Here is a 23,656-nt window from a genome sequence, read left to right as displayed (position 1 = left end):
CCTGAGCCCCAGTTTCTTTACCTGGAAAATGGAGGAGTCTGATGTCTGCAAGCCTTTTTTAAGCAGCAGCGATCTCGTCCTGGAAATCTTGCACAGGAGCCCAGTTATTCAACATGAAGTCAGAGCTGATCCGATGGAAGGAAGCAGGAGTCGGGAGCTGAGCCTGGCGTGAGAGCCCTCAGGAAGCATTTGGCCTCCCGCGATTTTCCTACTTCCTGGGAAGGATCCCGCCTCAGTGAGACGGAGGTGCTGCCGCTTCTTGGGACGTTAGGTAGATGTCCCATGAATACTCTGAAGACCAAGCAGGAAACACGAGGAACGTAGCAAACCTGATTCCAGCCAGACATCGCGTGTGCCTCCAGGGCGTGTGGACCAGACACTGGTCTGCCTGCAGAGATGCTGGCGGGCTGGGTGGCCAGGATGCAAGAGGGGGACGGGCCTCCTGGAGCCTCTGAGGGCTGCATGTTGAGGTCACCTGGCAAGCTTTAAAACGCCCCAGGCCTGGGCTGCACCCCAGAACAATTAAATAACGCCATCTGGGGCTGGCAGCCAGGCGGCAGTGTGCTTGTAAAGCTCCCTGGTGGGTCCAGCGTGCAGCCAGGAGGAGAAACGTGAGAAAGAGCCCTGGGGGCCTGGAAGTCAGCAGTGGGAGAGGTCAGGAGCTGGGGACAGGACTGCACCCTCCCGGTCCTTAACCCCCCAAGACAGTCCTGCGGGGGAGGGAGGGGCCGGAGGACAGACAGAAACAGGAAGGGGAATTTACAGGGAGCCCGATTGGACAACTTTTAAAGAACTGGAACCAGCCAGCAGTGTCCCTGAAGAGTGCAGAGCTCTGGCTGTAGGTTGGGACAGCAGTTGGGGGCTGGTGGGGACACTGAAGGACGGAGGTCCCGCACCTGCCAGGCTGTGCATTCTGGGGGTGCACCTGTCGCTTTCAGCAAGAGCTGGCAGGGCCCCTCCACCCTCCCGTCTTGGGTGACTCCGTACACTGGATTTCCAGACCTGCAAGTGCCCCAAATCATAGGCTTGTAGTCCTGGAAAAACTCGAAGATTCTCTAGGCGGGTGTGTCAACCCTGGACACACAGTAGAATCAGGTTTAAAAACTACCACTGCTCAGGCCCCATCCCCACACATCCTGGCTGTTGGTCTGGGGTGAGACCTGTGCACGGGTGTTTTTTAAATCCCTCCAGGTGATTCACGTGTGTGCTTGGGGCTGAGAACATGGCCCCACCTATTCACCTACAGCTGGGGCACCCGGCCGGGACCCAGCTCCACCCTCGTGTCCCCTTCTGTGGGTGCACTTTGGAGGCTGTCCACGCTGAGGTCACTTTGGAAGCTAATTGCCAGCGTATTCTGGCCAGGAAGCTTCTATCTAAAAAGGACATAGTGGCTCAGCGCCTTTTCCGACTGTCCTCCTCACACACAGAATCCGGGAGCCTCCCTCTCAGGGGCAGGGTGGGCAGAGGAGGGGTAGGGCGAGCACTCTTTGTCAGCTTTGTAACGGGAGCTGCTGTGTGCCAGGCGCCCTGCCCAGTGCCACGCCACACCAGCCGGCAGGACGTGGTCCCCTCTCCTAGGGGCTCTCACTCAAGGGGAGGAGACACACAGAACACAGGAGCCACACACAGTCACAGTGTGAGCCCTGGGGTTTGGGGAGCACATAGGAGGCCCGAACCATCATGGGCAGTCAGGGAAGGCTTCCTGGAGGAAGTGATATATAATTAAGCCTTGAAGGAGTTTGACAGAAAGAAGCAGAAGGGGGAAGCATGCCAGGGTGAGGGGACTGCACGTGCAAAGCCCTGGCTGGCTGGGGGGTGGGGGAGGTTTATCCTGAGGGCCCTGGGGAGCCTCTCACAGGCTCAGGGTGCAGAAGGGGCTGGGTGCTGTGGTGTTGGTCTTGTCATACTGGGTTTCAAAGAATCTCACTGGGAAGGCTCTGGACCTGTGAACGGTCTGGAGGTTTTCCTATTGATAGAGGGGAACTTGGGGCTCAGAGGTTATGACTGAATCCAAGTCACAGAACCCCAGATAGAAGCTAACCCACTCCCACTCCCACCCTGACATTCCCATAGCGTAGGATGGAAACATGAGCCCGGAAACCCACAGGACAGCGAGATTGGGATCTGCAGGTCATTTAAAGGGGAACTGAAAGATCTTATTGGAACGGCTTCTTGGACCTCCCTGGCCCATCCTTGATGCTTGTAATTACAGCCGGGTGCCGTCCCAGAAACCTCACAAGAGGCTAAAAGCATGCCGGCCTCCCTGTTAAAAAGCCCGCGTGTGGTAAACACCGCCTCCAGGCAGGCTGCCAGGAGAGGGCACCGCTCACCCGTGCCCCACGCAGGCTGAGCCCAGCAGCCTGTCCAGCCCACCCTCTGCCACCTCCTGCTCCTGCAGCCCCCTCGGCCTGTGTGTTCTCTGCTCACAGCCGTCTGTGCTGAGTTCTACTTGTCCTCTATCAGGAACGGGACACTGGTGGTCCCTCGGGGACTGGATAGTTTGGGCCCATTCCCCATCTGCATGCATCAGGGTGGTGTGTGTGTGCATGCGTGTGCGTGTGTGAATGTGTGTGCACATCCTCGGCCCCTCTGCATGCATCAAAGTATGTGTGTATGTGTGCGTGTGCACGTGTGTGTGTACACGTGTGTGTACATGTGCCCACGTGTTGATGAGCACATTGTCTGCCCCTCTGCATGCATCAGGGTGGTGTGTGTGTATGTATGCGTGTGCACATGTGTGTGTACACGTGTGTGTACATGTGCCCACGTGTTGATGAGCACATCGTCTGCCCCTCTGCATGCATCAGGGTGGTGTGTGTGTGCGTGTTTGGACACGCGCTGACGTCCAGCTCGCCGTGCCTTCCCTGGGGGCACCCTGGGGACACATGTCATGTACAGAGTGCGCGTGCTGGACGCTCGGCCCTGCGGGTCCTCCGCGGCGTGAGAGCTGTGCCGTAGGGGACGCAGCCACGAGTCTGTGCCGGTCCAGCTGCTCCCATCTGGCCTCCCCTTGACAAGATGACCCCCCAGGACAAGTCATCAAACCATGAGGTGGGGACAGGGCAGAGGCCTGCACGCGCGCTGGGTGGAATGACTGTGACAGCCACCCGCTTAAAGCCAGCGGGAGATGAGATAACCTCCTAAGCCGCCTTTGAGCCCATGGCTCTGAATCCCAGAGGTGGATTAGCTGCTCTTCGCACCAAGGCTGAAAGCTGAAAGCTGGGTTCCCAGGGGATGAAACTCCCGTGTGGGGACAGAGGGGAGGGAGGAAGGGGGCACAGAAGGGCTCGACCTCTGCTCTCTCCTTGAGCCTCTCAAAGAAAAACTAGGGTCTGCCAGCCCCAGGCCGTCCTCATCAGCCTGCCCTCCTCCGTGTGCATCCAGAGGTACCCTGGAAAGATCAGGTCAGCAGCAGCCGCTGGGAGAGATGGGGTGCCGTTTCCTATATTTGGGAAACCCACCTGGACCCTGTCCACGGCACAGTCATGGGCTGCCCTCCCAGGGTCCCCTCCCGCGGGCCAGGAGCCGGAAGCCAGCGGCGCCATCTTTATCAGGGCCACCGTCCCAGTCCTGGGCCTCCTTGGCCTGACACGGCCTCACCTCCTCGTCCTCAGTGCATCGTCGCGCGCGAGGGAGGAGAGGGAGAGGACGAAGGAGGAGGCAAGCAGAACAAGGTGGGGAACAGAGGTCCTCACCCTCTGCGTTTAGAGATGGGCGAGTGAGACGTGGGAGGCGACTGCCCAGCACTGCCCGACTCCGGGCCGCTAGGAGACGGGACAGAGGGGCTGGCAGGCAGGCTGCCCGGGCCTGGGGTTGGTGCCGCGTCCCCAGCTGATTTACAAGATGAGCTGGTGACGGTTCTGGGCCCTCCACTCAGAGCTTCAGCTTCCCCTCCTGCACGTCAGCCAGAGAATCGACTCCGGGGCCTTGTTTTTCTCTGGTATCTGAGAGCAGCAAGACAGACAGACTTTCCTCCAGAAAGGCTGCTTCAGCCAGCAACGAGGGAGTGGCGGTGTCACCGTTCGGAATCTAATAAAATCAGGCCATCTCCACAGAAGATCTGGGACCACAGAGCCGCCGTGTGGGCGGGAAGCTTGTTAGACGTGCAGGCCCTCACCCAGGCCACAGAACTGTAATCTGCAGCATAACAAGGTCCCCGGGCGATCTGTGACCATCCAAGTGTGAGAAGTACCGCTCTTGGCTAGTGGTTCTCAAAGCGGTCCCCACCTCCACCCCCAGCACCACCTGGGAGCTTGTTAGAAATGCAGAGTCCCAGGCCCCACCCCAGACCTCCTGAGTCGGAACCTGCCCCTGATCAGGTCCCCAGGGGGCACTTGGGGGTGCGAAGCCCGGCTCCGGGGCGCCCTTGGCCGGCACACTAGCGGGCTCTGATTTCTCTGCCCCTCTGCTCTCTCCACCCGGCAGATCTGCGGGATGATTCTCACCTGCTGTTTGCACCGGAGGGTCCAGCTGCATTTTTACTAACGGCCGACCTTGTCCCCGTCGCACTGCCCCTCGCAAGTTCAGGGGCCCAAGTCCCATCGGCCAGGCCTGCGACGTCAGCATCAGCTGGCCTAGAAGCTCCCGGAAACAACCCCTACTCTGTGCCCAGCCCCTTGGGACCCGCAAGTGCCTGAGACCATGGCCCCTGCAGCCCCCCACCCGGGCCGGGGACCCTCAGCCCCCTCCCTGCACTTCTGTGGGCTCACCGCCGGAACCCCCAGGCCGGGGGCGGAGCCTGCTGGGAGACCACAGCCAGAGCCTCGCCGGGCATGGGCTCCCGTGGACCGCAGGGGGCTGGGCTCAGGCTGGGCTCCCTCCCTGCTCCTGAACCCTGAACCAGGGCTAGGAACCTTGACCCCTCTGGGAGGCTTACACTGGGCCCGTGAGCTTCCCACCCACGCTCAGCATCCTGCCTCGTGCCTCTGCTGGGTGCGCTTTTCTCCCCCCGGCCCGGGAAATGCATCGGGTGGGCAGGGAGGGTTGGCTCTGCCCCCCAGAAGACCCAGCCTTCTGCCCACCACCACGCCTTCTCACCTGGAAGGGAGTGTCCGGTGGCCCAGTTCCTTCCTGCAGGGCCGGGGTTGGGCGGCACAGGGGGGGTGGAGCCGCCAGGGCCGGAAGCAGGGGCCTGCCTTGGGCCCCTCCCCGGGAGAGGTCCCCCTGGGGGACCTTGGCCCCAAGCCCCGTCTCTAGCCCTATGCCCGTCGGGGGTCTCCTGTCCATGGCTTGAATCTCGGGAAGCCCAGGTTTTTAAAACCATCTTCAGCTCTTAATGTTGGTGGGAGTAAAATCCTTCCTGATTAAACCAAATCACAGACCCTGCAAAGCTGGAGCCGCTGAGAAGGTGCAGCTCTGAGCAGAGGGGATGCTCTGCCTGGAAACTACTTCTCCTGGGCCCACACTCCCAGACCACCAGGCCGTCACCACGTGGCCTGCAGGAGCCCCACTGCTTCCCAGAGAGAATATAGCCCCTTCCTTAGCTTGTCATACTGGGGGTGAATCAGGGAATTTTCAGGAAGAACTTTCCCAGGTATGGGGGGAGAACTAAAAGAAAATCCTAGGAAATACAGAGCACAGGTGCTGGCAGTTTTCCAAAGAACACGTATCAATTCATGAGACCCCCATAGCCCGTCCCCCTCCACGTGGCCATTACAAGCGGGCAGAGATCCCCCCGCCGGCCCTCGTGTCCCGGGCCCTGGAGTCCCCTCCTCCTCCTTCCCACCGCCGTGATGCTGAGGCCAAGGCCAGGAAAGGTCACACCTCGCCTCCCCAGTCTCTTGCGGGCCCAGCTCGGTCCCTGGTGAAGGGTGTTTTCTTTCCCATTTGGGGGTCACCGCTGTCCCCAGCACAGCCCCAACTGTACCAAAACCGCACACTCCCCGAACAGGGGTTACCCACACGAGCAGGGGGCACAGCAGCCTCCCCGGGGCGGACTGCCCCTCCTGCCCTGGGATCCTCCGGGCGCTGTTAGACAGGGCCCTGGGGTCACCGATGCCAGTTCATTAAAAGGGAGGCCAGCTTTCCAGCAACCCCAGACTGCACCAAAGCCAAGAAACATGGTGCTGCGATTATCTTTGCTGCCCTCCAACTTCCTGGGGTGCGTGCCTATCATCGAAAAATCACCGTAAGTCCCAAGTTCTCTGCAGGGCTAGATACAGGCTGACGTCACACTCTCCCGCCGGTACCGGGACCCCGGGCCACCCCGCTCCAGAGTGGCAGCGTTTCTCCACGGGGACCAGTTCATTTGTCCCCGTCCCCAGATGCGGGGGGGGGGGCACTTTTTCACCCCAAAGCAAAGCGGCTTCCATCGTAATTCAGAGAAGCTGGGGGCCCCAGGTTGCCCAGCGTGAAGCCAGAAGGAAGTAAATGCTTCGTCTTTTGTGACAGAAAGCGTTCATTCTGTTTCATTCACTCTTCTGTCTAGAAAACTTGCTTGAGGTGGGCGGGGCTGGGGTCCGTGGGAGCACCTGGGCCAGCTGGGCTCGGGGGGGCCCCAAGACGGGGGCACGGTGGGGGGGGGGTCTGCAGGCTGGGCGCGAGCCCCTCGCCTGGTGCGAACCCGACGGTCCCGTTCACTGTGTGAGCCCTCCATCTACCAGGGATGTCCCCGAGGGGAACCCACCTTGCAGGGGAGTCCACAGCCCTGCCCTCCTCCTGTGTCACGCCAGCATCTTGGTCGAGATTATTCTCTGAACGACCACGGGGCTGCCCTCCGATGGCCTGGGTATCAGTCAGGGGCTGGACCCGGTCTAGGCACGTCTGAGCACATCTGTCTTGTTGGGCTGGCATGTCTGCTCACCTGCACCATCACCGTGAGCGTGAGTATGCACGCGTGTCCGCACAAACGCTCAAGTGTGCCCGGGGGGCCGGCACCCCTGCAGGCCCCTCCCCACTGCACACAAGCAGCGCTGGGGGTGGTGGGCACTGCTGTCTACACAGGCTGGCAGTCAGCGGGGCCCTGGTCAGGTGGGTGAGCAGCAAGAAACCTTTGCGAAGCTGTCGCCCTCAGTGCCTGCCGGCGGGCCCGTCACCTGCCACTCCTTCCCAGCTCCGAGGGCCAGGCTGTCAGGCTGCAGTGGTTGGGCTGCCGCGAGCTGGACCCTGGTTCCCTCCCTCCCCCAGCTGAGAATGGACAGGCTGTCAGTGGGGACACAGGAAGCCCCGCTCGCCTCTCCCCCTGCATCCGTCACTGGCTGAAGATGACAACGCAGTGGCTGAAGATGGTGACACAGTGACTGACGGCCAGCAGGGGGGCCTGGGGGACCCTCTGGGTCAGGTCGGGGGGTGAAGAGGGCGGTCAGTAAAGCACGAATCCAGCCCTGTCCGTCAGCAAGGTCCAGACTCTGTCCTTGCACTTTGTCGTCAGCCAGGCCAGCCAGAGCCAAGAGGGCTAATATTCCCATTGGCACCGTTTCACGAGGTGGGAACGGTTTCCACCAGACTTTTCAAAAGCTGTAAGTATCCCTGAAAGTCCCTAACTGGGGTTTAGGGAACCCCAGGTTGGGGACCAGAGATCAAATTTCACATGCTTTCCCTGAGTTGCCAACCAGTAAGTAGGAAGGCTGAGTCCTTTTGGGAACTGGGTCTGTTGACAGAAGATATCTATTGAGACTATATTGGCCCTGCAGGAATTCAGTGCGGGGAGAGGGGGGCAAACGACAAGGAGCTTCCTGATGCCGTTGACCAGTGAGACGGCCTCGCCTGTCCACACGTTGGATCAGCCTGGCTGCAGACATTGGGCGAGGCTGCTTCCCTGAGCTCTGCAGCCACCCGAAGAAAACTCTCTGGGTGGCAGCAGGCTCTACCCACCAGACCCACAGAGCACACTGGGGCCTGGCTACACCAGTCCCCCCCCTCTGCTCAGCATCGAGGGGCACTGAGGGCAGCTGGGCAGTGCTCGGGGGTGCCCCAGCTGCCATGTAAGCGCCTCGACAGGGAGAGCCCAGCAGCAGCTTCAGCCGGAGAGCCTGGCCCGGGCATGCCCTGTGGAGTGTTGTTATCCTTTTTGTTAGTTTAAGGAGACACACTAGTCCATCCCCATGACTGCGTTACACAGCAAAAACAAGATGGCTAAATCAATAGCCTCCAAGTCTTTGCCGAACACTTTAAGAAGGAACCATTGCAATGCCAATATTTTTGTGTTCAAAGTGACATTCACTTAATCTGACTTCCCTCTGACTTCTGTGGATTATTGAATGCTGCTACTGGACCAGCAGAGCAGAACAAGCCCCCCGGGGGGTGAGGGGGGGAAGCTTGCCCACCGAGCCCGCACATCTCCCGAGCTCTATCCCCCCTCCACACTCCATCCAACTCCGCCCCCCAGATCACTCTCTAGCAACTCCAGTTTTCAGCCAGGGGGATGTTCTTCCTTGGGGTCCCACCTCTTGTTTGGGGACTCCTGAGGCCCCAGATTTGACCAGTTTCTTGCCAAGCACCTACTCTGGTTCAGAACAAGCTGGATGTCTTCTTTTTTTTTTAATTTATTTATTTTAATTTATTTATTTTTGGCTGTGTTGGGTCTTCATGGCTGCGCGTGGGCTTTCTCTAGTTCCAGCGAGCGGGGGCTACTCTTTGTTGCGGTGCGCGGGCTTCTCATTGCGGTGGCGTCTCTTGCGGAGCACGGGCTCTAGGCACGCGGGCTTCAGTAGTTGTAGCACGCGGGCTCAGTAGTTGTGGCTTGTGGGCTCTAGAGCGCAGGCTCAGTAGTTGTGGCGCACGGGCTTAGTTGCTCCACGGCATGTGGGATCTTCCCGGACCAGGGCTCGAACCCGTGTCCCCTGTATTGGCAGGCGGATTCTTTTTTTTTTTTTTTTTTAAAGTCTTTTTTTTTTAAATTATTATTTATTTATTTATTTATTTTTTGGCTGTGTTGGGTCTTCGTTTCTGTGCGAGGGCTTCCCCTAGCTGCGGCAAGCGGGGGCCACTCTTCATCGCGGTGCGCGGGCCTCTCACCGTCGCGGCCTCTCTTGTTGTGGAGCACAGGCTCCAGACGCGCAGGCTCAGCAATTGTGGCTCACGGGCCCAGCCGCTCCGCGGCATGTGGGATCCTCCCAGACCAGGGCTCGAACCCGTGTCTCCTGCATTGGCAGGCAGATTCTCAACCACTGCGCCACCAGGGAAGGCCTGGCAGGCGGATTCTTAACCACTGCGCCACCAGGGAAGCCCTGGATGTCTTTACATACATGATTTTATTTAGTCCTCGCAGCAAATCTGTAAAATACGTATTGTCCGCATTTTGCAGATGATGAAACCAAGACAAGTTCAGCCGAGAACGCAGGTGCTCACACGGACGCCAACCACGTGCAGGGTGGGAGCCGAGCCGGTCCTCCCGACCAGTGCTCTCTCCACCAGGCGTGGTACCTCTCTATGGGTGAAAGCTCAGGCGCGACCGACAGCCGATAAAAACAGTTGTGGTCAGGAGGGATCTATAGTGCACACAAAGGCATTTTCACGAGCTGTGACCCAACACCAACAAAAGGAGAGAGATTTAGTTACAGCCTGCAGCTCTGCCCATCCACCCCCTGCCACGCAAGCTCGCAGCCCGCGAGACCCACGCGGCCGCCCGTCCTGGTTCCAGGAGTCCTCTCCTGTGGGGGAGGGGCTCGCGCTGGGGGGATGACAGGAAGGTTCCTTCTCTCCCCAGCAAATCTGGTCCATCACCAAGGCTTGTCGGTCCTCCCGCGGGTCCCTGTCATGTTTCCCCCATCCCGCTGGTAACTCCCTTCGTTCTCACGTTGTAGCCAGAGGGATGGCGCTCAAGGGCAGAGCTGAGCTGGTCCCACGGGCTTCAAACCTCTCAGCGGGCACCCACTGCTCTTAGCTTAAAGTTCAAACTCACCCACCGGCTCACAAGCTGCGACCCCTGCCCAGCCCCACTGGGGGCCTCTGATAACTTGTTCCCGGCCCCTCCCTCACACACTTACAGGACCCCAGGACTGGCCATCTGTGGCGGGTGGCAGACGCCGAGGTGGGAGCTGGCCTCTCGTGCGGCCAGCTCAGGCCGCCGGGACAGGCCCCCAACCCCAGAGACCCCTCCCCGCCCAGCAGATCTGTAGCCTGGGCCCGAGGAGGGGAGGAGAGGTCCTCGCCGTGCGCTGTGCGTGGACAAGGCAGGCTGGTCCCTCACACCAACCACCTCGTGAAAAAGTCACAGTCGTGGCTCAGTGGACACAAACACCACAAAGAGACAGGCTGCTTGTGCTTTTGACACGTTATCAGTTTTTATTTAAAAACATGCTAAAAACATGGCGTTCCGTAAGCCAGGACCAGGATGAAGGTAGCGCACAGATATGGCATCGCAAGCAGAAAAGTGCTTTGAAACCAGCACGCGTGCCCCCCGCTCGGCCACGCTGCCCCAGCGGGCAGGGTGTGGGCACAAGCCCCAGGCCTGGCCCTCGAGGGGCCCGGTCAGCGTGGCGAGGCGAGGACACGCCCTGGACTTGGCCTCACGGCGGCGGAGGGGGGATGGGAGAACGGGAACACAGGAGGCCGGCCCTGAAGGGCCGAGGGGCAGGGTGGGCCTCAGGTACCGGCTCCCGCTCCGTCCTGGCCGGGTCCCTGCTGTTAGCACCTCCACCAGCGGTGGGCAGGGGCCGGAGAGGCGCGGACATCGTTTCCATCCACCTGGACCACTCTTCGGCCACCAAAGCAAGGAGGGACGGCCATCTGGTCCAAGTCAAACCAGAACACCTGCATGAGGGTCTGGGGTGGGTCAGCGACCTTTCCAGCGTGAGAGGCCACGACGCAGGCCCACGCTGGAGGGGAGAGAGGAGAGGGTCTCCAGCAGGGGAACAGGGGTCGGCACCTGCTGGGGTCCCCAAGGGCCGTGCTCAGCCCTGCTGGCTCACCTCCCTTGCGAGACGGCTGCAGAGAGAGGCCGAGTGGAGACAGGCACTCCCCTGACGTCTGCAGGACCTTGGCCTTGGGAGTCAACTCTGTATACTACCTGCATCAGACCCCACTGAGCTAACTGTGACCTTGGCAGGGGAGTCGCCAGGGAGCGGTTTCACTCAGGTAGTGCTGCCCACGAGAGCAGGGTCGGGAGAAACTGAGAAGGTGCTGGGCCCCATCACGGACATCACACGGCACGCCTTCTGTGCGGGGTGGGGACCGCTCTGCACGATGGGCGAGGGGCTGGGAGGAGCCCCCCCGCCGCCGTGCGCGGAGCCTGCCGCCTGGTGTGGACTCGCCAAATGACGGAACAGCCGAGCACAGGGTCAGGCGAGAAGGCAGTTTTGGGGACTGTGGACAAGGCTCTGTGGACAGACGGACGGGGCAGGGGCTGGCGGGAGGAGGGAGCCGGAGGCAAGGGCCCCAGGGCCGGAGGACGCCCCTTAAGCTCCAGAAACAAGATGCTAGCGAGGCCATACACCCCCAAGGTGCTAGGCTTTTGCTGTTGATTTTAACAAAAATTTTACATTGCATTGATAGGCATAAACAACCCCCCAAGACAAACCCATTATGCAGCAGTCCCACTGTGCCACTCGAATGCTTGTTTGTGGAGGGTCCCTCGCAGTGGAATGGTGGTGCATCCGCTCTGGGCTCTGCAGACCTGGGCTCCCGGGAGGTGGCCGAAGCTCCTTCCCAGGAAGGCAGGGCCAGAGGGTGGGGAGGGCCGGTCCCTTGTGGCCTCCACCCACAGCCCTGCCCACAGGCTTTCCCATGATCACGCCCACTCCCGTCTCAGGAGGTGTTCTCTACTCTGCCCAACTCGCTGAGACCACCCTACTCTCCGCTCCCCCGCACCCAAAAGCTCGACTCCTGAACACACCAAAAGTTCTGTACTCCTGGTCCCAACCGTCTTGTACTTAAGGGGAGAAGGGGGCTGCTGGCTGGGTGGCCAGGTCTCAGCTCTCGGAACAGACAGGTGGAGGCTGGGGAGGAGACAGGGCCCCCCGGGAGGTCAGGGCACCCATCCAAACAGTGCAGAACAAAGGCAGCGCCCAGGCGAGGCCCACCTGGGGAAGTACCAGCTGGTGGGGAACCTTTCCAAGCTCAGCCCCATGGATTCTTGACTTATTTTTTTAACTGCACAACTTGCTTAGACCAGCATGAACCCTAGTGGGGGCACCTCGCTGTGGGCGGATGCCCCCCAACTGTCCATCTCCAGGCCCTGACTCAGGCTGCTTTGTCCTGGGGCTACTGTAACAGGATCCCGTCTGACCTCTCTTGGGTCTTCGGTACTCTTCCTTGGGGTCACAGAGGACGTGATCACCAGTCACCCCAGCATCCATGAACCCCAAGGAAGGAGGTGAGGGTCCTGGGACCCGGGTGGACATCCCTCCCTCCCTCCCAGCAGGGAGTCAGCAGCCGAGTGACTCTGGCTGGACCGATCACGGCTCCGCCCTCCCTCTGGTGGTCGTGGGTCCTCTGCTGCTGTCTGAGCAGCTCCACGGAAGGACCGCTTCCCCTTCCAGAAGCAATGTGAGAGAGTGAGCAGCATCTGAACTAGAGAGGTATTTGTCCACGAGTTTCTAGCAGGAATGTCTGTGAAATAACGGGTTTGCAGAACCTGTCGCGGGAATGCCCGCAGGGGTGGAAGGGAGCCTCCCGGGCCCACAGAGGGCAGGAGGGAGGAAGAATGGAAAAAGAGCTGCTCAGCAGTGACGCATAAGGACCCACGACCGCTCGGCCTCGTTCCCAGCAAAGCACCCGCGCCCCCAGAGGACCCCCGGCCCTGGCCTCTAACGCGGCCTGGGCCCCGGCAAACGCTGCACCCTGCAGGCCTCGGCCCCGTGCGGCCTCCTGTGCCCCCCTCTCCCCTGCCTCTCCCAGGCTCCCTGCTCCCCCTCCCTCAGTGCATCCTGGCGAGAGCCTCCTGAGTGTGCACAGCGGTCTGTCCTGACAGAAACCGGGCGGACACGCCCTGTCCCCGCCTGTCCCCACCCTCGGAAAGAAAATCAAACCATTACAGAAATCAACACAGTAAAAAGTTATAAATCAGAAAGCTAACCCTAAACTTATCCAAGAGATAGTATTCCTGAATAATCGTAATCAGAGTAAAATAAAATAGAAAAGCTACACTGTAAGGTATAAAAAGCCTGGGCGAGATGTTTCCAGGGGCCCGGCCGGGAGACGGTCCGCCCCGCCCGCGCCCGCGCACCCGCTCTCCGGGGGGCCGGGGGCGCGGGGGCCTCCGCCGGGCAGTCTCCACCGGGAGGGAGCCCTGCGCCTCCCGCCCCACGCCACGCAGGGACAAAGTGTCAGCGGAGGAAGGACAGGGCAGAAGCGCACCGGTGCCGGGGGGCTCCCAGAGCACACCCCCCGCCCACCCTGTCTTCTTTGGCAAATGCACAGGAATCCGGGCGCCCCGGCACCCCAAGGTCTCTGTGCCTTCTCCTCCCTGGCCTCCGCCCGCCGAGAAGGTTGCAGCGGGTGGCGGGGAAGGCGGGCCGGGGCGGCGGGCGCAGGGGTCAGCGGTCTGGAGGGTGCGGGCAGGCAACACAAGCTGAAGGCCTCTCCCCTGGCACAGTGTCCGCGGGGCCGGGGCGTTCGGCCGGCCCGCTCAGGCATCGTATTTTTTCCCAGTCCGGTGGATGTGCTGGAAGAGGGTCATGGAGAAGGCCATGCCCAGAATCTGAAAGACACGGGGAAGGGGCCTCAGATGGGGGCCACGGGCACCCAGAGCGCGCGAGGCAGCCCCCTGCAGGATGCAGATGCTGGCGGAGTGAGGACAATGCAGAAAAGAGGAGGCTGCACGCGGGGACCTCAGCCGCTCGAACTGTCCGTGCGGGACGTCACCGAGCTCCAAGGCCCAGAAACCTGCTGTTTCAGAGCGCTGCGGTGAGGACAGGACCTGACCCTAAGTGGCAGCCGACGGGGAGCTGGGGGCGTGGGGGGGAGCGGCAGGACACTGACAGCCCCCACCTCACTTCCACGGGGTCCTGGGGTACACGGCGTGGCGTCTGACCGCTGCTGCGTTGGGAGGACGTTACCACTCATCTGGGTCCCCTCAGCCCCCTGATCCCGAGCAGAGCAGAAGTTGCAGGAAGCCAGCCTGCGGCCTCCTGGGCACCGGCACTCGCCGCGCACCGCGCGGCCAGAGACCCCGTACTTCCCGCGGCACTCACACTCAAGGTCTGCCCGTGACCTTGGAAACCGAGTGGCCCAGCCTGGCCCCGGCGTCCTGGTCCAGGCCTGGCTGCAGGCAGCCCTGAGCCGAGCCCCACTCTTGGCACCGGAGAGACCCTTGCTCCCGCGAGCCCGTCTTCCGTCAGAGCCCTGAGCAGGGACAGTGGCTTGTCCGCTAAGCTCGGAGGCTCGCAGATAAGCAGACACGGTCAGGCCCGCGGGGTCTAGGGAAGAAAGGGGACTTCGTGCAGGATGCTCATCTTCCCGTGGACGGACCAGTTAGGGTCAGGTGGTCACCAGGGATAGGAGTTACACACAAGTGGGCAAGGAGGGAGCCCATAATGCTCCCCGAGAAAGGCCGGGGGCTCTCCTGCTCTCACCACGTCAGCCTTCTCTTCAAGGAGGGAGCCGGGGGCCCCTCCGAGTCCCCCTCCGTCACCCACGCTGGGCCTTGCACAGCACGGCTGCCCGCGAAACACTGGCTAAGGGCAGCGAGCCCTTCCCGAGCACCTCCCCTGTGCGACGTTTCGGGTATTAAACTCATGTAACGCTAAGAAGTGGCCCACGATCACGCCCACTACACGGATGTGTAAACGACGGCACAGCAGCTAAGCCACTTGCCAGATCACACGTATCCCACGGGATGGGACAGACCCCGCGGAGGCCGCCTGTAGGCCTTGCTCACGACTGATGCCTGAGGACTCACCGCCGTTCAGTCCAGTCACAGGGTAAACGTCCCCGTGCTGTGGGGACAGGCATGTCACAAGCAAACCCATGGGGGCTTCCTGCGATGCCAGCACAGGCCCAAGGCTCAGAGGGATGTGACAGTGACACAGCAGCGCCCTGCAGGCTCGCGCAGGCCCCGGGGGAGCAGGCCGGGCGGGGAGGGGCAGGGCTGCCCACCGGTTGTCTCTCCCTCGGGCTTTCGGGCTGGGCTGCGTGAGGCTGGGCGGCCCCCTTACCTGCATGGTCAGGATGCACATCCCCACCGTGCCCAGCACGTGCTTATTGTCATCAAACCACGTCTTCACCTTTTCGTAGCAGCCCTGCGGAGCGAGGACCAGAGCTTCAGGCGCTGGCGTGACCGTGGGGCCCTCGCCCGGCCCCTACCTCGCTGCGCCTCTGCCCCTGCCCCCAGCCCCGGTCCTCTTGCCTTCGGGCATCTCCCCCAGGGGTTCCGCCTACAACGCCCCGCCGCACAGCCCCAGACCCCATTCCCCCTGACCTCCGACGCCCCCAGATGTGGGCCCAGATCCCCCACTTCCCACCTGCCTTCTGGCTTCAGGCCTGTGCGCCCCCGCCCGTTCCACATTGGTGGCCCGGGCCACCGTCCCCAGGCTGTCCACCGCACGGACCCCTGGGGTGGGGTGGGGTGCAGCCTCACCGTCCTCCACACGGGGGCGCTGCTGTTGCGCCCACAGCCCTGGGAGTTCTCCATGCAGCAGCGGTCGGGAACCGTGTTCTCCCCCAGCACCGGGTACCAGTCTGTGTAGTCGGTGACACCACAGCACCGCATCTGTGGGGGGAGGGGCACGGGGTCAGACGGGCCACACCCGGCGTCCCCCTTGGGCTTCCCCTGCCACCCAGCCCCCACGGGAGCTGCCGCCTGGAGTTCAGCCTTCTCATCCCTTCTTAGGGCCTCAGCTGGGCCCAGAGGAGAAAGTGATCGCTCCTTCCTGGAGGCTGGATGGGGAGAAGGCAATGCCGCCTGCCCTCTGAGCTGGGCGCTGGGCGCTGGGCGCTGGGCAGGGCGCTCAGCCCTCCGCTCGCCCACCAGCCCCCTGGCTCTTGGCTTTGTGGATAGTCCCAAGCTGGCTGTAGCACTCAGCCCGCTGGGACTGTGCTGACTCGTTTCCTCTTAGAACAGAGCCTCCTGAGTCATGACAAGGGAGGCAACCCCGCTGCTAAAATAAGTTGTCGTTCGTGCCAAAGCTTCAGAAAGGAAGGGCTTGGACGAGGTGCCCTCCCGATCATCCGTCCTTCCCAGCTCCCTGGGCCCCGCAGCTGCAGGCCACGTCCAGGCCCTGCTTGCCGTCCTCCCCGACCCCCCCACCCCTCTGCGGCTGCCGCACGGTGTCTGACCCAGAGAGCCGGGGTGCCCAGCCGGGTCCCAGAGTCTGAGGCCCAGGCCCCGCCCCCCTGCCCAGCACGACCCCGCACCTCGGCCTGGATGATGTTCCAGGCGTTCTTAAGCCCCACGTTGTTCTCCGAGTTGTACAGCAGCAGGCCTTCCTTCAGGTCCTTCCTGGCGTTCTCGTTCACCTGACAGGTGAGGGCAGACTCAGGTCGGGGGAGAGCAGGAGGCCGCCCTGCTCCCCAGCTCTCCCAGGTCGGCCAGGACAGCTGGCCACAGCTCTCCCGGGCTGGGGAGGCCCGCTGGGGACGGGGCGGTGACCCTGGAGAGCCGAGCTCTTCGGGCCAGAGCTGTGACACGGAGGCGGGGACAGCCCAAGCCCCTCAGCTGCCCTGGTCCCAGGACCAGCCCCGCACAGGCCACCCTGCCCCCAGGCCACGACACCCCCCAACGCTGCCCCTGTCGGGACACAGCCTGGGAACCGCAGGGTGCAGATCAACCATCCCGAGCGTGGGTCCACCTCTGCTTTGTCTGTGAAGTTGGAAAATAACATCTACCTCTGGGATTGTTGTCAGAGTTAAAGGAAAGGACTCCTATAAAGAACTGAGAACAAGGCTGGCCCGCAGGGATCTCTCAGCATTATTCGTGCCTCCTTTTCAGAGATGCAAAGGAACTACTGTTACAAATGCTAAGAGTGCCTCTCCCTCTCAGTGAGGCCCGGGCACCTCTTTCAGGACCAAGGAGAAGATGGTAACACGGTTCCGGGTACAACACACCCAAAGGGCCCACCGAGCCCGAAGCCTGCGCTTGGCCAATCGTTCCTGGTGGTCCCAGAAGAAGTTCCCCAACTTTGCAGGGAACTGTCCAGCCTGGCGGCGTCACCAGGGGTCCCCGCTCCACCCTCCTGAACCCCCGGTGCAGCCTGGGAGCAGCTGTCTGTCCCCAAAGGTCTCTGGACGTAGAAGCAGAGCTGCCTCCACTGTGAGCCCGACGCACTGTCACCTGGAAGCCTCCCCTGTGCTACCAGTAGGTTACCCTCCTATCACCCAGCCCAGACACCTAGTGAGCTCTGCATCCCTTCCCCACAACTGTGTTTGAATACTCCCAGTGACGGGGAGCTCTCTGTGCCAGAGGCCGTCCGTGGCATCCCTGGGTCATTAGAGGACTCCACTTCCTAAGACTACACAGGGTAATAAGCCCCCCACCAAAACCTCTCCTCTGGGCCCTTCTTAGCGCTCCTCTCCTCACAAGTACGAACTGTCACTGCTTTTCCTCCGGCTTCCCAGACCCACCCCCAGGGGCGATGAAATTCCATACGTCCCCTCCCTTCCTGGAAGGCTTACCTTGTCCATGTAGACAAAGAAGAGGGTAATTAATATCAGCTCCGCCAGGAGGATGACCAACAGGACGATGAAAAACTGCAAAGAGAAGGTCCAGGCGTGGGCACGCGGCAGTGCTCACGGCCGGGGACGGGGTGCAAACGGGACGTCAGGGGACAGGTAACACCTAGACCGGATTTCCCAGGTATGGGAGAGGCCACGGCTCCCGAGGACTCCCAGATGGGGAGGGGAGGGACATAAGGCAGACACCAGTTAAGGAGTGGGAGGGGCACCTAGGGCAGGGGTAGCCCATCATGAGGAAGAGGGGTGGGGTCAGGCAAAGACCATTCTAGGAGCTACTTCTCCGGGCTCAGGCTGGGCACCCAGTGGGCTCAGTGGCTCAAATGCAGGGCGATCCAGCGTTCAGAGGGCTGGGGGGCTGGGGTCCAACTTACACTCAGGAGGAGGCACCTGTTCTCCTTGATGGCCCCCAGGCAGCCGAGGAAGCCCGTCACCATGACGATGGTGCCTATGGCGATGACGAGGTTGGCTGCAGACAGTGATGGGAAGCTGGGGGAGAAGGTGGCAAAATTGCCTTGGGACACGGAGAGCCAAATGCCCACTCCAAGCAGTCCACAGCCACAGAGCTGGAGAGAAAGGGAAGCCTGTTAGCCCGGCACTGCTCTGGTATCCGTCTCCACAGGACTCAAAGGACTGCATTTCCCTCCACTGCCCCCATTGCCCCCGGCCCCAACCATGAGACACGGACAGGGTACAGCTGGGTGGTGTGACCTGCACAAAGCCCCCAGCCTCTCCGCGTCAAACGGGATGGCACCAGCTTCTCGAAGCTCGGAGGGTCACGTCAATGAGGACAAATTAAACAAGGCACAGGGAAAGCATGTAACAAGTACGGAAGGTCCTAGCTGCACGTGCATGGCCATGGGGGTCCCACTCAGCAGAGGAGGGCCTGGCGCTCAGGAAGGAGGCAGGGAGGGGCCACGTGGTCATGGAAGCAAGTGAGGGGTTTGGGAGGGAACCGCTGAGCCAGTTTCTCAGAGCCAGACCCTGCGGTGACTGGGTCCCGCTGCCCTGACCGGAAGGGCCACTTGCCCATGGTCCTCAGGAGCTGGAAGAACAAATTTCACACAGATGGAAATAGGAAGGGGCTCCCTGGCCTGGCTGAGGGGCTGGCCGACGTGCAGGGCATGGGTCCCCCGTGGCCTCACCATCCATCCCAGGGAGCGGCCGCCACCCCCGGCTGGAACCCACTCCGCCCCACGGCACCCCCGGGGCTGCGATGCCCGGGGCTGCAGTTTCCCATCCCCTGGGCTGCAGCTCTCCACGGCAGCCTTGTTTTACACTCCGTAAGCTGACTCTCCCCCCACTCCCTCCAGGGGCTCAAGGATGTCTGCGGGGTCTGAGGAGCTAGTCAATCGGTCGACAGGTATTTACCGAGTACCTACAGCACAGAGGAGCCACAGCCGCCACGTTAGGGACCTGCCTTCCCAGGGCCTCCGCTCGGACCAGATGGGAGCCAGGGAAGGGCAGCACCCACCCCAGGCCGTGTGCATGGGGGCCAAGTAAGTGGCACAGAGTTCAGGTGCCAGGTGGAGGGGGCAGCCCCTCAGGCACGTGGACGGGGCAGGTGGGGAATGAGACACTACCACCCCCCTTCTGGACCGTTGTGAGACTTGAAAAGAAAGAAGGCCTGTGAAGAGGGTGACCAGGGCCAGGCGCCGGCCTCCGGGAGACAGGTCCCGAGCCGGGCGCCGTGCTGCGCCCCCCAGGATGCAAGCCCATCTCTGCTCTCGAGCTGCCCCTCGCTCCGGGGAGCGGACACGTGGCAGTGAGGGCCAGGCGGCCACAAGCAGGTGGAGAGCGGGAAGACCAGGCACCGGCAGAGGCTGCCCAAGGAGACGACTTCCTCTCTCATCTGCTCCACAAACCGGAATGGAGCGCCTGCTCGTTAAAGCCGGGCCCTGCCCTGAGCACGGGGCGACGGTGGCAACGGCGCCGGCAGAGACCCGCCCTGGGGAAGAGGGGACACACAAGCAAGCACACGACAGACTTCCAGGTGCTGTGAAGAAAAACAGTCAGGATGAGAAGGAGTGCGGGGGCAGGGGGCAGGGAAGGCCCCTCGGGAAGGTGGCGCTTGAGGAGGAACCCACAAGAGGGGAAGTAAATAAGCACGCGAATAAGCGGGGGAAGAATGTTCTAGAGGAAACAGCAGTGCAAAGCCCTGGGTGGGGGGAGCCTGGCCCGCCGGGGGCCGGAGGTGACAGGGGGACAGTGGTGGGGGACCGGCGGGTGGGACGTCGCGGGCACCGGGAAAGAAAATGGTGGTGTTCTTGATGGGATGGGAAGTCCGGGAGCAGGACAGGGACGCGATCTGTGATTTCAGTCGGTCACTCCGGCTGCTGTGTGGAGAATAGGGCATCGGCGGGCAAAGTGCGGCGGGCGAGCCATCAAGAGGCCACTGCCGTGACCAGGGGACCCGGCGGGGCTGGGGGACCTCCAGCGGGAGGCCGTGCCGGAGTGCCGAGAGACGGTCCAATTCGAGATGTATTTGGAAGGGCTTGCTCGGCTTCCACGCCTGAGTAGGATTTCGATAAATGAGGAGACGGAAAGGTGGTCCAGACGGGGCATGTCGAAAGAAGCGGGGCTATTCCGGCGCGGCACTAAACCGGAGACAGCTCCCAGGGCTGCAGATGGAGCCGGCCGAGCGGAGCAGCTGCTGGGGCCCCACGCCGTGGACAGCCGCCCTCGCCCCGTGCCCTGCGGCAGCCCCGCTGGAACCGGGCCGAGTCCGCGGTGTGGGCACACCAGCCCCAGAGCGGCCCCCCACCCAACGGGGCATCCACCCAGCTCAGCCAGGGACTGGGTGCCACCCACACTCGCAACCACCAGGTGGCGCCCCAGGCCGGGTCAGAGCTCTGGGTTTGCAGGGAGGCTCAGAGACTTAGCCAACCTGTCACTGACTCTCAATCAGGTCACTTTCTGTGCTGCCGGCTCAATTGTTCTTTCATTAATCACACCATGGAAATTCATGCTCTCCATGCTGAAGATTTATGGCTCTAAAAGCCAGACCCTGGAATGAAAAAGAGGAGACCCCGCTGCTGCTGGGTCACTTGCTACAGGCCAGGTCGCTCGCTACAGGTAAGGAGCCTGGCCTTGGGACCCTGGAGCCGCAGGACGTCCTCCCACCCTGCGCTGGAGACACCGGGCCCCTCGGGACCGTCCCCGGGCCCGGAAAAGTCTTCAGGGTACTCGCACCACTTTATGTAAGGGACCTCAGCATCCACGGATACCAAGGGATGACTGTCCAGCTCCCTCCCAGCAGCCGGTTCCCACCGGGAGTGGGCCCGGGAGAGTCCCCTTGTGCCTCCCCTCCCCGTATCCCTCGTGGACAGGGGCCCCCATGTGGGAAATCTCAACAGCTCAGAACCTCCAGGAGCCAGTCACCTCTGTGACTGCACACTCCCCAACCTCTGACCTGCTGTGCCAGCTCCCCAGAGCCCGCGGAGCTGCTCCCCAACCGCCACACCTGCTTCCCCCTCACCTCCTGTCTGAGGTCACCTTGCCCCGGGTAAGTCTCAGGTGAGGCCTGCTGCGGACAGCAGGGCAGCCTGGACCCAAGCCCCGCACCTTCCTCTCAAAGCCACACACCCGTCCCCCCCCCCAGAAGGCCACCGCTGAATGAATGAGGCCCTGCAGGCAACAAGAGGCCCTGCTTACCCCATATCCTCGGCCTCCTGCTGAGATGGAGGGACCCTCTGCTCCCGTCTCTGACCCAAAACCAGCAGAGCCCCCAGACCCTAAGTTTCCAGACTAGGACATCACACTGCCAGGCCCAGCCCGGGACCTGGCTTCCCGGCATTTGATGCAGAGCCCCGGCGACACCCCCGCTGAGCCCCCGACGGGTGAGAGGCGCCAGGCCACCGCCTCAGCCCCAAGCCCAGGTCCCGGCCGTGCGCCCCTGCCTGCCTCTGGCCTCTGTGTTTCAGCCCAGCCTGCAGAGACCTGCCTGAATCCTTTCCCTGAAATGCCTCCTTCATTATGCTGCTCCCCTGTGTGACCCTAAGATTCTTTTCCTCTCTGAGGCCCAATGCCCTTTAAAATGTGGCATCTGGACTAGAGAATTTCCCGGCTCAGCCAAGCCTGAGACACGCTGTTCTCACCCCAGGCTGGTGGTCCCACCAGAGCAACTTTATTCCCAGGGGACATCCGGCAATGTCGAGTCTTTTTTGTTGTCACAACTTGGGGCGAGGGTGCTACTGGCACCTGAGTGGGTAGAGGCCAGGGACGCTGCTAAGTGTCCTACAGGGCACAGGGCAGCCCTCACACAACAAAGAGCCATCTGGCCCCAAATGCCGAGAGAGATTGAGAACCCCTGCCCTAGCCCCCTGCCCGAGCCAGGTGTCCACCCCCCAGCTACCGACTCCCTGAGAAGACAGACACCCGAGAAAGAACTGGTGTGTCCCTCCAGGGTGGGGTGCGTCCTAGCTCCGAGAGGGACACACACGGGAGGACGACAGAGCTGGTGAGGGCTGGAGAGGGGCAGCTTGGAGGCTGAGGTCCAGGGGGTGGCAATGGCAGCAGAAAGGGTTTGCTGGGCGGGAGGGCAAGAGGACAGGAGGCCATCTCTGAAGCCACAGCAGGGGCAGGGACGGCGAGGGACGGATGGGAGGAACGGGGGAGCCGCCCCCCACGGAGGGTGCCCGGCACAGGAAGGAGGCGGGGCCTGCAGGGGCACAGCCAGAGCTCGGTGCTGGAGAGCTCAGCTGGTGGCATTCGGGGAAACTGGTTTCCCAAAGCAGAGGGTTGTCTCAGAGACAACCAGCTAGATTCAAGCCCCCCGGCAGGAAGAAACTCCGGGGCGAGGCGGGGTGACTCAAGCACCAGGACCCAGCCAACCGACCGACCCAAAGGCACCCGCCACCCTGCTGCGGTCCGGGCCGGGCTGGCACTCCTCTCTAAGCAGAGGCAGGCCCAGGGGCCACCCTGACCACCGAGCCTCCCTGCCCCTTGCCCCTCCCCCAACCAAGGGCACTTCCAAGTATTTTCCACTCGGGCTCCAAATGAACCCGCATCCAAATGTGAGCAAACCCTTGCATTTGTCCGTTCCCTGCTCTCTACAGGGGCCACGACCTGGGTCTGTATTGTCCGTTACTAAAGCCCCAGGGCCTAGACCAGCGCCTCCCCTTGGCAATGCCCACGGATCTCCCTCCTCCAGGCTCTCTCTTCAGAAGGGAGAAGGTGCAGGACCCTTCAGAGTCTCAGCATCTTCCTCATCACCCTGGGCCCATCCAACAGATGCACAGCAGGCAGACTGAGGCCCGCAGGCTATGGCCTCATTTATCAAGTCTGCTGTAATTAGCCAATACCCCCATGGCATTTTCCCCATCTTCAGTTGCAACCACATTGATCTGTGGTTTTAATACATGTTTCTGCCGTGTGTCCTTATGTATTTTTCACACAGCATCCCAGTTCTCCGGGAGTGAAACCACAACCTCCCCTGAACCACCCTCCCCCCTGAGCTTCCTCCCTCACTTGCTTAGAGCCAAAGGGCAGCCACTGCCTGTGTCTCCCACAGCTGCCACCATCTCCCCAACGTGCAGGGAGGCCCTCCCTGGGGTGACCTCCTGTGCCAGGGCTGGACATCCCTGCCTAGCCCTCTGTGTAGACGCGCTGCCCATCTCCACAAAAACACCAGTGCTCCCAGGCCAGGTTCACGCCTCAGCCCTTTCTCTCCCACTGTGGGGCCCAGAACATGCCTGGATACTGCAGAAATATTTGTTCCATGGATGGATGGATGGAGGGATGGGTGGAGGGATGGACGGAAGGAGGGAGGGATGGATGGAAGGAGGGAGGGATGGATGGAGGGATGGACAGAAGGAGGGAGGGATGGATGGATGGAGGGAGGGATGGATGAATGGATGGATGGGTGGAGGGAGGGAGGGAAGGAGGGAGGGATGGATGGGTGGAGGGAGGGATGGAGGGAGGGAGGGAGGGATGGAGGGAGGGAGGGAGGGATGGAGGGAGGGAGGGAGGGATGGATGGAGGGACGGATGGGAGGGGTTGGGAACAGGATACCCAGACACACAAACCCACCTGAAAAAGAAGGCCCCCTTTGCACCCTCTTCACCACCCCCGTGCCAAGTTCCCCCCCAACGCCCCCGTAGCCCCTGTT

The 23,656-nt window shown here is 61.9% G+C and overlaps 2 protein-coding genes across 9 annotated transcripts in view; one reads left to right on the top strand and one right to left on the bottom strand.

The window, feature by feature from the left end:
- Window positions 1–6,378, top strand: part of TSPAN11 (tetraspanin 11) — a 64,577-nt gene extending 58,199 nt beyond the window's left edge. For all 6 annotated transcript variants that reach the window (XM_036866948.1, XM_036866951.1, XM_036866949.1 and 3 more), the window contains exon 9: window positions 4,426–6,378. In XM_036866948.1, the coding sequence (XP_036722843.1) occupies window positions 4,426–4,485 (60 nt within the window). In that variant the 3' untranslated portion in view covers window positions 4,486–6,378. The remainder of the gene's footprint in view (window positions 1–4,425) is intronic.
- Window positions 6,379–10,198: 3,820 nt separating this feature from the next.
- The window catches only part of TSPAN9 (tetraspanin 9), a 181,432-nt gene continuing 167,974 nt past the window's right edge, over window positions 10,199–23,656 (bottom strand). For all 3 annotated transcript variants that reach the window (XM_036865742.1, XM_036865743.1, XM_036865741.1), the window contains 6 exons: window positions 17,922–18,113; window positions 17,491–17,565; window positions 16,234–16,335; window positions 15,458–15,589; window positions 15,036–15,119; window positions 10,199–13,579 (listed from right to left, as the gene is read on the bottom strand). In XM_036865742.1, coding sequence (XP_036721637.1) covers window positions 13,508–13,579; window positions 15,036–15,119; window positions 15,458–15,589; window positions 16,234–16,335; window positions 17,491–17,565; window positions 17,922–18,113 — 657 coding nt within the window. In that variant the 3' untranslated portion in view covers window positions 10,199–13,507. The remainder of the gene's footprint in view (window positions 13,580–15,035; window positions 15,120–15,457; window positions 15,590–16,233; window positions 16,336–17,490; window positions 17,566–17,921; window positions 18,114–23,656) is intronic.

This window comes from Balaenoptera musculus, chromosome 10 (assembly GCF_009873245.2).
Source record: "Balaenoptera musculus isolate JJ_BM4_2016_0621 chromosome 10, mBalMus1.pri.v3, whole genome shotgun sequence".
NCBI classification, from domain to species: Eukaryota; Metazoa; Chordata; class Mammalia; order Artiodactyla; family Balaenopteridae; genus Balaenoptera; species Balaenoptera musculus.
Note: the sequence above shows the minus strand (reverse complement) of the source record. Positions and strands in the feature narration are given on the sequence as shown.